Below are 15,277 nucleotides of genomic sequence, written 5' to 3' on the forward strand. Positions count from 1 at the left end.
TTTATTATCTCATATCGTAAGATTTCTTGGTCAGGTTGTGAACTACAACATGAAAACTGAGACACTTAATGTTACCACAATAATTGACAACCAGCACCCACACAAACATTTACATTTAATATGTATATATCTGCCGCAGAATACATTGAGGATGGCTTGCCTTTGTTTATTTTTTTTACCATCTTCCAAAATTCATAAACCTCATTTAAATATATCCTCTAACACAAACTGCAAAATCAACAATTTATACTGAATTTATTTTCCATAGATAAGTAATAGACATAACCAACAATAACAACGACAACAACACAAATTACCCTATAAATGTAGGAAAAAAACTGCACAAAAATATCAAGGAGTTCAAAAATTGCCTGCAAAAGCGTATAAAAGAAGTCAACACTGGTGAAGAATGACGGGGTTAAGTGTGGGTAAAATATAAATAGGAAATGCAACGGAAATGACAAACAAAAAATTCATTCTTATATATGCAAACTATTTATAAAAATATATACCTACATATATGTATGTATGCATATTTGTACAACCCATATATAATGTGGACTAAGTGCCTGGGCTTACTTGCTTGTTGGTTGCTGGCTGACTTGAATGCATGAATTATTTCCTTCCGCTCCTTATCATTCATGTCATTCTATGTATATATATATATATATATATATACATATATATATTTTAAATAGATCAAAGTCATAGTTTTGAAAACCTTATGGTTTCCTGTTCGACAGGCCTCATGTAACAATTGTAATGTATTAAAATTTTATTTCAAAGCATTTTATTTGAAAAAAAATCTATTTATATTTGCGATTGTTTTTTAATAATTACCATTACCCATGTGGAGCAAGTGTCCTTGTTTAACATGAAATTGTCAATAATTTGAAAATAACAAATTTCAGCAATAGTTCTAATTATTTTAAGCAATCTTATACTTATGTATGTATTAGTGTGTTACATGCACTTGCAACTTTTTTCAGATAAAATGGTTCGAAATAAAATCGAATAATTTGAATTATAACCGGAATACAGCAATTGGAAAACTTTTAATTCCAAATGAAAATTTTCGATTCGACTATATCCTTATCGTTAAGGCTAATGAGTGTGCGATATGATTTAATCGAAACATCGATTTCAGATCCCAAGTGTCTTTGGATCAAATTTGCTTTAGACAACTTTGGACTCGATTTTAATGTTTCCGTCCGCCGGGCTACCTTTGAAGCTGACATTTTGTACATCGTAAATTGTTTTACAAACTTATCGAACATAATCGAATCAAAAAATATTTAACTACAATTTTGATCGATTGTTCGTGAAGTTAAGGGAACCCCCCATTCTCGATTTTTTATTTTTAAGATTTTAAATGGGCTGGTAATAGAATACCAATGCTTGTTAAGGTTTGTAACTTTGCACATATATATTTGATGATTTAAAAAGGAAGAAAAATAATTTACAAAAAATTGATGTTGTTGTTTTGTTATTGTTTTTTTTTTTGTGATCAAAGAAAGATCCTTATTTTTGATGGCGGGCATGGTAACTCCTTAAAGGAACATCGGAATCCGAAAATTTCAACTGTTTTAGAAAGAGTACATGCCTCGTATGAACTAGGATTATTGACTTCGCCCAACAATTAACAAAATGGCGGAACTTTGAACATTTTTTTTTTTTGAAAATCGACTCTTTTTGACCACAAACCAAGTTAAAAAAAATGGAAGATCTTCACCGATTGGCTTTATCCTTGTTAATACAAGAGCTATATACTCCCAGAGAAACGTGTCAAAATTTGGAACCGATTGGATTATTAGTTTTTGAGTTATCGTGCCCGCCATTCGGAAAACACAGCTTCGAGAAAAATGCGTTTAAAGTTTGTGCTGACACAATAAATAGGCTATATCTTCAAGAGTTCTTGAGATTTTCACTTAATATAATAAATGGCGGGCTATACCAAGGTAACATTTTGGTGGAAAGATTATACCCAAAATTGAAAAAAAATTACTATATTAAAATGTAGACCGAGTTGGTAGGGAGATTTTCTGCCCAATGGGATCTTAAAGTACCAAAATACACATATCCTCTTCCATAATTTTTGGTAGGGGGATTTGCTATCTAATGAGATCTCAAAATACCTAATTATAGCCAATATAATAATATGCGGTAAGCTCGGAATTATTGGGGTTAACGTTATATGTGGACCATAGCAAAATATGGACCGGTATATACAATTTTCAATACCAAACAATGTATCTTAAAATTTTCAAAGCTCTCATTAAATATGAGCTCTCAATATTTACTGTGATTTCAAAAGACAAAAGACAGACTTGCTTAAATAGACATATTTCTTTATTTTAATCAAGATATGGCACTTCAAGACTTCTTTTAATACCCTTAGCCCAATGACTGATAAAAATATGCCTTATCCAAATTAAAATTTTAGACATGAAGTCTCTTGTTGACCAAATTCGTAATATCGACGCCTCCGAAGAATAGTATGCTAAGTCTGAAAATTGAGTTTTTCAGCAGAAACTTTCAAAGCATGGAAGTTTCTCAAATCTTACGTGCCATGCTAAGTACATTTTTGCTTATAACTTTGGTTTGGATTGGCCGATGATTACTAAAATTTCAGAGAATTTAAATTAAGGGCCGTAGTATCTAAAAACGTAAAGAACTTTAAAACATTCTAAGTCGACTTAGCATACTATGGTTCGGAGGCGTCGATATGTTTATCAGGCCTACATTAAGTTTGTCATTATTATGCATGTCTTTATTAATAAAATTTAATCTACCACAAAAAATAATAATAATGATAGGCAATAACAAAATTCCTTTTTGGGCGAGAGCAACATTTTCAAAATAGTAATTATAATTTGTGGTTTCCTTATCAAACACACTCCAAATAAATAAAACTAAATTTGAAGAAGAACAAAAACCTTCAAAAATCATGTCAGTTACAGCAACAACTGGAAGGAATGGACAAACATCATCAATTTGAGCAAAATTGATTGTGTGTAAAAGTGTCATTAATTTTCATATTACAATGATGATGACAATGACAACGATGACGACCCTACACGACAACATCATTACTTTCATGTGAATAGAGTAACTGAATGTGCCACGAAATTTCACCATTGATGGACAAAAAGGTCGAAAGAAAAGGGTAAAACCAGTCAGTTATACAGTGTCCCATCTATTCTGTCGGCATTGAAAAACATGCAATGATAAAAGTTTAGAGAAAAACGGGAGGAAGTGCTACTTAGTCCAAGTGTTAAAAGGACATCGATTTAGAGCACTCACGACCAAAAGGTTGGTCCGATTTTTTTTCCTTGAAAAAAAAAAAAAAAAACATGAATAAAAACTATCCTAAAGACCCAATGGTTCCACCACTAATGGTGTTGCTAATGCTGGTTTTTGTTTTGAATGAATGTTCGACACAACACCAAAACATAATGGCCAACAAATTGTTTGGCGGAAACAATACTGTCGTCCGAAGTGCATAAATTAAGATTTGCGTTGCGAGGTTTTTTTTTACATTTTTGTTTAAATTTTCAATGTCTGTTAAGGGGAAAACCGAATTGCTTTGAAAAAGGAAGAATGGTATAAACATAAAAAATAAAAAAAAAATACTAACTCCAATCGGCAATAACTAACTTCGGATAAATGGAAAATTCTCGACATTATGCAATGAAAAAATGTGCTTTAAGAACTTCTATGAAAAAAAAAAATGGAACAGTTGAATTTTTTGGATCCTTTCGGGAATTAAGTGACCTACCAAGCACATATCTACCCTATGAGATGTTTCAAAGACGTGTTCTGATCAGGAAAATCGAAGACCACCATTTTTTTTTCATGATGGGCGGAAATAGAAAATAAAGTCATTGAATGCCAAATTAGGTCTGCCCGGCAGATGGATCCATTAATCAATCAGAAAGATGCTAGTTTGAGCGAAGTGTATGTGAGTTTATATTGTATGTGAGCTTTCTAATTTCTCCGAAGATTCCGATGTAAACAAATTGTTGTTTCCCACTTTGACTGTTTTACCTTACTTAAGGGGACCCCCCATTCTCGGTGTCAAAATTGTTTTTTGATTTAGTTCGAATCTACTCTGATTTCAAGTGAAAATCTCAAGAACTCTTGAAGGTGTAGCCGATTTATTGTGTCAGGATCAAGTGATGGCAAGAGTGATTCTCAAACTTTCAACGCGTTTTTCTCGAAACATTTTTTTACGCATGGCGGGCACGATAACTCAAAAACTAATAATCCAATCGGTTTCAAATGTTTACACGTTTCTCTGGGAGTGTGTAGCTATCCTATGAACTAGGATAAAGCCAATCGGTGAAGATCTTCCTTATGTTTTTTAACATAGTTTGTGGTCAAAAATAGTCGATTTTCCAAAAAATAAATAAATAAATTAAAGTTCCGCCATTTTGTTAATTGTTGTGCGAAGTCAATAATCCTAGTTCATACGAGAGCCAGACATGTACTCTTTCTAACACCGTTGGAATTTTCGGATTCCGTTGTTCCAGTGAAGAGTTATCATGTCCGCCAGCAAAAATAAGGACTTTTCTTTAATCACAAAAAACAACAACAATACAACAACACACATTTTTTGTAAATTATTTTTCATCCTTTTTAAATCTTCAAATATATATGTGCAAAGTTACAAACCTTAACAAGCATTGGTATTCATTTACCAGCCCATTTAAAATCTTAAAAATAAAAAATCGAGAATGGAGGGTGGGGTGGTTTGGAGTTCCCTTAAGTGGATTGTTCGAATGACAAGTTTTGCGGAAAAATTAGGCGACGTTTTGACATGAATAAATTACGTTGTATTGCGCCGTCTTCGAAATCACACACGATCGATTGTTTTTTTGTTTCCGGTTTATATGTATAGATCCATATCGGTCGTCATCTGTAACGCCCTTATAAAGGTCTTTTAAAGCACCGTCAAATTTGGTCAAATTTTGCAGTATACAGAAGAAGCTGATACCCTGATGCAATATGAAATGTATGCTGGTGGATGAAATGCCCAAGGAAGCGTCTATATTACAGTATGTCAGATCAGTTCACGCACATCAATCTTCCATGACACAAGGGTCATGTGGAAGGAAGGCAGATTTGAAATATTTGGCTGAAGCTATACATAAATCTCAACAGACTTAAAAAAAACCTCAACCGATTTAAAGCAAACATGTAATTCTAGATCTGATTTGTGATAGACGAGATAAAGAGTGTTTTTCTATCCAAAGCGAGTCTTTCATAGTCAATCAGAAGTGAAGTCTTTCAAAGAACATCTGAAGAAGTAGTCATTCATAAACGAGCTGGAGATGTAGTCTTTCATAGACGAGATAAAAAAGAGAGTCTTTCGTAGACGTGCTGAGGTCAACATTTTATAAACGAGTCTTTAATAGATAAGCTGAAAAAGAGAATCTTTAATAGAGGAGCTGAAGAATAGGCTCTTTCGTAGACGAACTGAAGTAGGTATTAATTATTAGTATACTAGCTGGAGAGGGAGTCTTTCGTAGACGTGCTGAAGTGAAATTTTTATAAACAAGCTGAATGGAATCTTTCATATACCATCTGAAAAAGGGAGTATCTCAAAGACGACTGAAGGCTGAAAAATTGAATCCTGAATAGACGAACTGAAGCGAGGTTTTTATAAAATAGAAGAAGATGGGAGTTTTCATAGATTTGAAGAAGAGTATGGTATACGATTTAGTCTCTAGTTTATTTATTATATCCTACACAACTATGTTGTCAGGGTATTATAGCTTTGTGCAGCCGCAAAAGTTTGTAACGCCGCGAAATAATGGTCCTAGACCCACCTTTAAGTATACCGATCGTCATATCTCCACCAGCTGAGTCGATCTAGACATGTGTGTCCGTCCGTCTGTCCATTATAATTTGTAAACACCATACAGGCCACAGTTATGGACCAATCTTCACGAAATTTTGCATGTAGGTTGGGTTCTGGCCAATGAAGACCCAAAAAATTAACAGGTATGTCCGTATTCGTATATTATTTAGTAACCCATTATCACTCTAGAAAGCAAAAATATAGCGCTGATAGCTTTGAAATGTTCCATGAGCACCCAGTTATGGTCAAGGACAACGCCTATAATTTGCGGTGATGATCAGATAATAACTTTGGAATGAAGTGGACCGAAAACTTAAAGAATATCACAACACAACCCTCGGTGAAGGGAATCTGGACAATAGCTGTACTGAATACTCGTAATATCCGGAAAATATGTCAGTGTGAGGAAGAGGTGCTGTATACCTCTAATCGGGCAAGAGGGTGCAAATATCACGAAATACTGCCCAGGCTCGGAATAAACAACCGCAGAAAATTTGAGTTCCGTGGTAGTTGTTTAGGGTATCGTATGGTCGGCCCCGTCCGACTATACTGCTCCGCTCACTAGTTTGAGGACTATTTTATTGCGTAATGTGGCAGCTCAATGTTCAAATAGTGTTCAAAATAGTGTTCAAATATGGTAAACTTCAACATACCTAAAAAAACGATAATTTTTTAATTTAATGTTTTTTATTCACGAGAATATGCCGAATTATAGCCATGGACATGAGAAGATTTGGTTTAAAAATTATTAATACCGAAAAATGTGAGATTTTAAACCGTTAGCTGGCATTGATAACTAATTATAGGAAAATTTGACACCCCATGAGAATTTGACAAATCTAATTAGAGCGAATTCGACTGCAAAACAAAATACAGGGTAATAATGGGTGTACCATCATATGGGGACTAACTGAAACATGGACCAACTCGCAACCAAATCAGTTGAAGCATTTGCACAGCTCACCAAAAGACCGAACTTTGGGATGGACCAATATTTATGATTTTTAGTTGGAAGATTTACTACCACAATCCAAAATACCATATTGCAGCCATTTAGGTTAAAACATGTGCCCAACAATTTCAAAATATCCAATATTAGCAGTTTCCGTTATATAGGAGAAATAAACCAATATTAATAATTCTGCGTAAGCAGATCTCATGAGTCTAAACTAACCCGAAAAATTAAAAAATATTAATAATTCTTCGTAGGCAGATCTCATGAGTCTAAAATCCGAATTTTGAAAATTTTTGAATTGAAATATACATATATTTTTTTAATGACAATCTTAATGCACACACAAATTCTGAAAATGTACTCAAAAAAATAAATAAAATAATATTGTTTCCCAAGGCTTGTTTTTGTCTAATTTTTCACACATAGTTACCTTCATATTTCCTTTCACCAAAATTGTACATTTAATGTGAAACGTTTATTTGTGAATGTCAATAACACATTTATTACAACAACAACACTAAATAATCGATGCGCATATGTATATTGTATTTGTAGAATATAATTACACAAAATAACTAATGTGGACATAAAATCACTTTTAAAACTCGTTAATTGACATTGAACAGGGGGATTAACATTATTTTAATTCCCGGGCCACCAGAGCGTATGCTTTATCGAAACTGATGTACAAATAGCGCCACGGGGCGTATAATACATTTTTTTTATTTTTTTTACAATATTCACAGTGATGTCTCAGACTTCTAAAAATATTCTAATTCAATATTCTAATTCAATGACACGCTGCAAACGCATGTAATGCACTTTTCAAACTAAGCTAGACGATGTATGAATCATACGCATTTAAACACCAACACTACAACAAACACACACACGGACACATTAAATGAGCTTCAACAAAATAAAAATCAAACACACAATACTTCACTTGCAATGGTCTATAGATTTTGAAGTATGATGTGAACTTTTCAAACTTCAAATGCGTTTTAATATCTTCAACAGCCCAGTGCACACAACAAGTCCGAAAATTTTTGATTTTGTATTTTTTTTTTTGTGTGCCGATTTCAGAAAGGATAGCAGAACGATAGCCGAAAAGGAACTAACGTCATCAGTGAATAGTTGTGGCATTCATTGCCACTCTCGAATAGTTACACTCGCACACGCACACAACTATTATAAACCACCGCATACCAGCCAGCTCATGAATGAATTGGCATGTGAGTTAACATTTTGTTGAGCGTACAAGCGTGGAGGAAAATTGAGTGAATCTCAAAACACATACACACAAAATGCAACTGCATATTTTGTAGGGATATTTAAGAGAACAAAAATGGGAGAATGACTAAGGAAAGAGATAATGAGAAATAGAAAACTATGATGTTAAGAGAAAATTATGGGACATGAGTTTGTCAGGTGAGCAAACTGATAATAATATGGGTCAAAGGAAATGATGCGACATGCAAATAAGAAATGATAACTGTATATGAGAATATATTGTGTTTTTTTTTACAGGCGAAGAAAAGGAAGAATGTGTAGAATCTGAAAGAACGCTTTTCTACACCAGCTGAAGAAGGGTGTCTCCCCTAGACGTACTGAAGGGAGTCTCTATAGACGAGCGAGCTGAAGGGAGTCACTATAGACGAGCGAGCCGAAAGGGAGTCACTATAGACGAGCGAGCTGAAGGGAGTCACTATAGACGAGCGAGCTGAAGGGAGTCTCTATAGACGAGCGAGCTGAAGGGAGTCCCTATAGACGAGCTGAAGGGAGTCTCTATAGACGAGCTGAAGGGAGTCTCTATAGACGAGCTGAAGGGAGTCTCTATAGACGAGCTGAAGGGAGTCTCTATAGACGAGCTGAAGGGAGTCTCTATAGACGAGCTGAAGGGAGTCTCTATAGACGAGCTGAAGGGAGTCCCTATAGACGAGCTGAAGGGAGTCCCTATAGACGAGCTGAAGGGAGTCCCTATAGACGAGCTGAAGGGAGTCTCTATAGACGAGCTGAAGGGAGTCTCTATAGGCGAGCTGAAGGGAGTCTCTATAGACGAGCTGAAGGGAGTCTCTATAGACGAGCTGAAGGGAGTCTCTATAGACGAGCTGAAGGGAGTCTCTATAGACGAGCTGAAGGGAGTCTCTATAGACGAGCTGAAGGGAGTCTCTATAGACGAGCTGAAGGGAGTCTCTATAGACGAGCTGAAGGGAGTCTCTATAGACGAGCAGAAGGGAGTCTCTATAGACGAGCTGAAGGGAGTCTCTATAGACGTGCTGATGGGAGTCTCTATAGACGAGCTGAAGGGAGTCTGTATAGACGAGCTGAAGGGAGTCTCTATAGACGAGCTGAAGGGAGTCTCTATAGACGAGCTGAAGGGAGTCTCTATAGACGAGCTGAAGGGAGTCTCTATAGACGAGCTGAAGGGAGTCTCTATAGACGAGCTGAAGGGAGTCTCTATAGACGAGCTGAAGGGAGTCTCTATAGACGAGCTGAGGACCAGATGGAGTGTTTCATAGATTACATAGAACTGCAGAAGAATGGATTCCTTTATAGACAACCCAAAGAGAGTCTTTCATTTAGGAATAGAAGACGAAGGGACGAACTGAGGCAAGTATTTCATAGATGTGCTGAAAAAGGGAACCTACATGGACGAGGAAGAGTGAGACTGCCTTTAGTCTCTATTTACGAGCTGCAGAGAGTATCTACTGTCTCTCACGAGCTGATAAAGGGAGTACTTCATGTACCATCTCAATGTAGTCTGAATTTTGTCGCCATTATAGAAAAACTGAAGAAGGGAGTATATTGCAGAAAAGCAGGTGAAGGGGCCCTCCATAGACAAATAGAAGTAGCTGATATTTGATACACCAGCTGTAAATTAGAATTGAATGTAATACATTAGAGACGAGCACAAAAAGAAAATCTCCATAGATGAACTGTAGATTGGAGCCTCTATAAACGAATTATAGGAACAGAGTTTTTCATAAAGTGCAGAGAGTATCTACTGTCTCTCACGAACTGATAAAGGGAGTACTTCATATACCATCTAAATGCAGTCTTTCATATACGATCTGAATGCTGTCGCAATTATAGACAAGCTGAAGAAGGGAGTATATTGCAGAAGAGCAGATGAAGGGACCATCCATAGACAAATAGAAGTAGCTGATATTTGATACACCAGCTGTAGAATAGAATTGAATGAAATCTATCAGAGGCGAGCACAAAAAGAAAATCTCCATAGATGAACTGTAGATTGGAGCCTCTATAGTCGAATTATAATAACAGAGTTTTTCATAAAGTGGTTTTATACAACCAAAATGAGGCAAATTTTTATAGACTAACAAAATTTAATGTCTGTTCAGATCTTTTATTGGATAAAGTCTTTTTAAACGAGCTGAAAATCGGAACATTTCATAGGCAAGTAGAAATAGGAAAAAAGAAGAAGAACTATTTAATAGACGAACTGAAGGAGTGAAAGACTTTTTATAACCGATTAGTGGAAGGGAGTCTCCGAATATCTAATCTAAATAATGTAGCCTCCTTAGACGATTATAACAACGGTATTTAAAAATTCTGAAAAATTTTCTGCTCGTTTTTCGATACCGTCGTTCCCTTGATCGTCGTATCAACTGTATGCAACTTTCATTTCAGGGGAAAAAAGAAAATAATTTCTTCCTGAGAATGTGTCTCACATTGCATTTGAAAATGTAATCTGCATACAACCATGTAAAATACCATAAAAGGACGGAGTGTATATCTTTCCATGGACTTGACAAGAAGTGAAAATGTAAAACAAACAATGTGCAGCAGGCTCTACATCCCTGCCTCTCAAACCTCCCAACAATCAAATGAAAGAAAATCAAAGTGATATTAAACAAACATACAACCATTTCCAAAATTGCTGTAGGAACCACATACACCCACACACACATACACGACCACATTCTTTTCATTCATAACGAGAAATAAAACTGAGATAACAAAGATTCCTTTGCCACATTTTGGTGTCTGGCTGGCTGGCTGCCTATGTGGGAGGAAAATGTCATCAGTCAGTGTTGCTGTCGTTGTTGCTGCCCAACAATATCGGCGACAATAGGCCAACAGGTTAAATCAACAGAATGCGTTATCGAACCTAATGCCACCACAGAAAACAACCACTATTATCCTGTGGTGCAGCAGAGAATCTTTCAGATTTCATCCATGTAATTCATTGCAATTTTCTAGCCACAGATAAAACAAAAAACCACAAGGAAGTAAAATCCTATTGAAAATCCGCAAAATGCCTACATCGAAAAGCCATCTGCACAAACACACACGCACACGAATGTACATTCTTATCTGAATAAGAAGTCGTTAAAAATAATGTTTATTTAACAAACCACAAAACTGGACGAGAGTACAAGTGAAATTTGTTTTGACCCAGGGCTCAGAGGGGAAAATAATTGAGGTGGTACAACGCAAACATTTCCGCAAAGAACCAACTCAGGGAAAGTCCAATAAAAAATTGACCTACATTACAAGGATTTCTATTAAAGAGGGACGTTTTAACGTGAAAAAAATAAGGGAAGTCTTTTCATAGTGGAGTTGAAGAAGAGGTCTTCCATAGACGAGTTCAGGAGGGAGGCGGGCTGATGAGTAGTCTTTATAGAAGAACTGAACGAATACTATATAGACGAGCTGAAGGGAGTCTTTCTCAGATAAGCTGAAAGGGGTCTCTTATAGAGGAGCTGAAGGGAGTCTTTCATAAACGATCTGAAGAAAATCTTGCGTAGACTAGCCGAAGGGAATCTTTCATAGACGAGCTGATTGGGAGCCTTCAATAGACGAGCTGAAGGGAGTCTCAATAAACGAGCTAAAGGGAGTCTCAATAGACGAGCTGAAGGGAGTCTAAATAGACGAGATGAACGTAGTCATCCATAGATGAGATGAACGGAGTCTTCCATAGACGAGATGAATGGAGTCTTCAATAGATGAGCTGAAGGGAGTCTTCCATAGACGAACTGATTGGCAGTCTTCAATAGACGATCTAAAGGGAGTCTCTAGAAGACGACATGAAGGCAGTCTCTATAGACCACCTGAAGGGAATATCTATAGACGTCTATACATGATCTGTGTTCTCTATGTACGTGTGAGCGAGGTCAAAGCAACCGTCATATAGACGAGCTAAATATTTAATTCTTTATATTCGAGCCGAAGAAGAGTGGATTTATAGGCAAGCAGAAGTGAGTCACTACGGACGAAGGGGCTTTATAAACGAAAAGGCATTTTAAAGGTGAGATAAATAAGAGATATAGTTTTATAGATTTCGACGACTACAAACATTTTCATATTTTTTGTGGAATTTATTTTCAAGTTGCCCATAAAACTTTCTTAAAAAAAAGTAAAATATCTTTCCCACTTACCTCGAACTCAACAATCTCTCTGCTTCGTATGCGGTCATATCATCCGGCAGACTATCTTCTCGGCCAATAGATTCAGTCGTCGGCTCTACGGGCTCTTGCACCAATGATTTTATCTTCTCCTCCACATAGAAGTCATCGACAAAATCAGCATCTCCTTCAATGGTACGCATTAAATCTTCCTCATCCTCCCCAGCACTGGTGTCGGCATATTCTAAATCCTGTAAATCCAGTGAATTGATATTATTTATGGCTGAAGCTGGAGGTGGTCGTTCGGGTAGAGCTGGTATATCATTGGCCTCATCCATTGAAGCGATTGGTGCCACACCTTTGGCAATTGAAGATATAGATCTTGAATTAGATGAGGAGTTGGCATTGCTACCTGCCGACAATGGCGGCGACATGGGTGGTGTAGATTTGACACTTATTTCTGAACTGCGGCGGCGTATGGGCGAAACAATGCCAACTGGTGGTGATGTGGCAGTTTTTATGGGTGATCCCATTAACGAGTTGGATCCGGAATTGGATTTTGTGGGTGACATAGCAGCTGGGCGTTCCTTTTCCTTACCGCCATAATAAATTTCTGCCGTTCCTGATGATTCGGTTTTTATAATGGCATATACCGTTGAGGTTTCTTGGGCAAAACCATTAGCATGGAATTTCTTGTGCATATCGGTCACCTTGGCTGCAGTGTCATATAGTTCCGATTCACCGAATACCTCACGTGATTCACTGCCATCGGGTTTCAGACGATAACCGACATCAACGTAGTTAAGACTTGGTGTTTCAGCCTCATCCAGATCTTCAATTGTGTAGTGATGATGATCATCATCAGCGTCATCATTTCCGACAGCATTTGTTTCGGTCTTTGGCATTTTATTGCTGCTGGGACTTTGTTGTTGTTGTTGCGCACGAGTAATTTGTTGCTTTGGACTTTCATATTCATAGGCTGGCCTCAGTTTGGCTTTAATTTCCGGTGACGGTTCATTGAAACCTCCTTCGTCAAAACTTGTCGCCGATGAAGAAACAATACTAGCTGGTCGGGAACCTAAACCGGCCGCTGGCATATTCAGTGAAATGCTAGAGATCCGTTTCGATGCTACCGATGATGATGTTGATGATGAACGCTGCGGTGAGGTGATGACGTGGTTTTGGGAGTTCGCAGCAGCATTGTCGGTGACATCGTTGTTGGTATTTTGGCGTTCCAATTTATTAGAGCGTCCTGAAAAAGGGTAAAAATAGGAGATTTTATTAATACATATTCTTATGTTGATATTGAACTGAATTGTAAGATATTAGGATACGAATTATACATGCTGGAAAAAATATTTTTGACGAGTTGAAGAACAGGACTGTGCTTCGAAAACAAGCTGAATAAATTCCTACAAACGAGCTGATGTGAGTCTCTATATGCTATCTTATGGGGTCTCTGTAGACGAGCAGAATAGAGTTCCTTTTGACGAGCTGAAGGGAGTCTATATAGACTATCAGAAGGTTGTCGTTATAGGCGGGCGGAAGAAAGTCTCTATAGATGAGCTTAAGGGAGTCCCGATTGACAAGCTGAGGGGAGTATCGAGCTGAGAGGTGTATCTATTGACGAGAAGAAGGTAGTCTCTATAGACGAGACGAAGAGAGTGTCTATTGACGGGCTGAAAGGAGTTTTTGTAGGCGAGCTGAGGGGTGGCTCTATAGGCGATTTTACGAGCTGAAGGGAGTTGCTATAAAAAAGCTGAAGGGAGTGTGAGTAGAAGTTGAAGAGAATATCTACAGACAAGCTGAGGGGAGACTGTATTTACGAGCGTAAGGGAGTCTCTATTGAAGAGCGGAAGGGAGACTCTATAAATGAGAGGAAAGAGGGGAGTCTCTATAGACGATGTGTAGGCGACTCTATAGACGAGCTGAAATGAGCCTATATAGAACCCGAGCAGAATACCCTCTTTATAGACGACCTATAGATGGGATGGGCCTTCAACTTTTGGTGATACATATATTAGATATCATACTAAAGTAACATTTCATGTAGGTAAATATTTTATTGACTACACCGAAGTATTATTTGTCATTCTAATATTTCTTTTTTTCTAATTTTGACAATTTTCAAAAAATTCTTATTTTTGTGCTTTTCTTTCAAAAAAATTAGTTTTTCCCAAAAATAGAAATGGAATTCGAACAATTGCCACAGGATTTCCTCTTTTTCTATGATATTTGCAAATTGCCTGAGAAAGTATTCCCGCAAGGTTCCAAGGAATTACAATTGACCCATTTGTGGTTGGATTATTTGTCCACCTATGAGACCGAGAATTTGGATGAGATGCGCCTTGTAAATATTTATATGAGTCATTTGTGTGCCGCCTTAGTGGAGGGTAAATTATATGGACCATTTAGAAGTGAACCACCTGCTCGCGGAAATGATGAAAAATTACAAAAAGTTGACTTTAATGCGGAATTTCCCACAACTGAAGAAGAGAGCGTCGTAAAATGTCCGACAATGTTACCAACTGGTACTACCGAAGTGGATGATATTTCAGATAGCGGTGTAGTAGTTAGTGGTCAGGACCAGACCCCTCAAATTGCGAATTATTGCAATCGAAACAGTGAAGAATCCCCTCAAGTTTCTCAATTTTATAATAACCACATTAACGATACAAATGATCATCCAGTTGAGGAAGAAATTGCGGAATTTCCTCATTGTCCCAATAACAGCAAAATGGATGCTAAAACTCCGAGTAAATAAAATATTCAAATTATCCTTAATTATAATAACTAAAAATATATATTTTTATTTTTAAATTTATTCGCAATAGAACTAATAGAATCCAAGGGACACATACATGTGGGCTCTACACATTTATATTACAATGTTATCACGGGTGGCGGTGGCAATAACATATCTAAATCAATGGAATGTCAATGTCCTCCCAAACCCTGCCAATGTGAAAAACATGATATCAACAGAGCCTGCCATTGTAACAATCGTTCCAGTGCTGGCTTGGACAAAGGGCATCTTGAGAATTCCACTTTCAATGCTTACCTGATGAATGATTTAAATTTGCCGCC

At 36.9% G+C, this 15,277-nt stretch overlaps 1 protein-coding gene across 1 annotated transcript in view; it reads right to left on the reverse strand.

Annotated features, from left to right (window-relative positions):
* Positions 1-15,277, reverse strand: part of LOC133330573 (uncharacterized) — an 84,950-nt gene that overhangs the window by 33,313 nt on the left and 36,360 nt on the right. The window contains exon 2 of the mRNA XM_061539011.1: positions 12,224-13,442. Within this exon, the coding sequence (XP_061394995.1) occupies positions 12,224-13,442 (1,219 nt within the window). The remainder of the gene's footprint in view (positions 1-12,223; positions 13,443-15,277) is intronic.

This window comes from Musca vetustissima, unplaced genomic scaffold (genome assembly GCF_032173495.1).
Source record: "Musca vetustissima isolate MV318-11 ecotype Yass unplaced genomic scaffold, APGP_CSIRO_Mvet_v1 utg23084, whole genome shotgun sequence".
In the NCBI taxonomy this organism is placed as follows: domain Eukaryota; kingdom Metazoa; phylum Arthropoda; class Insecta; order Diptera; family Muscidae; genus Musca; species Musca vetustissima.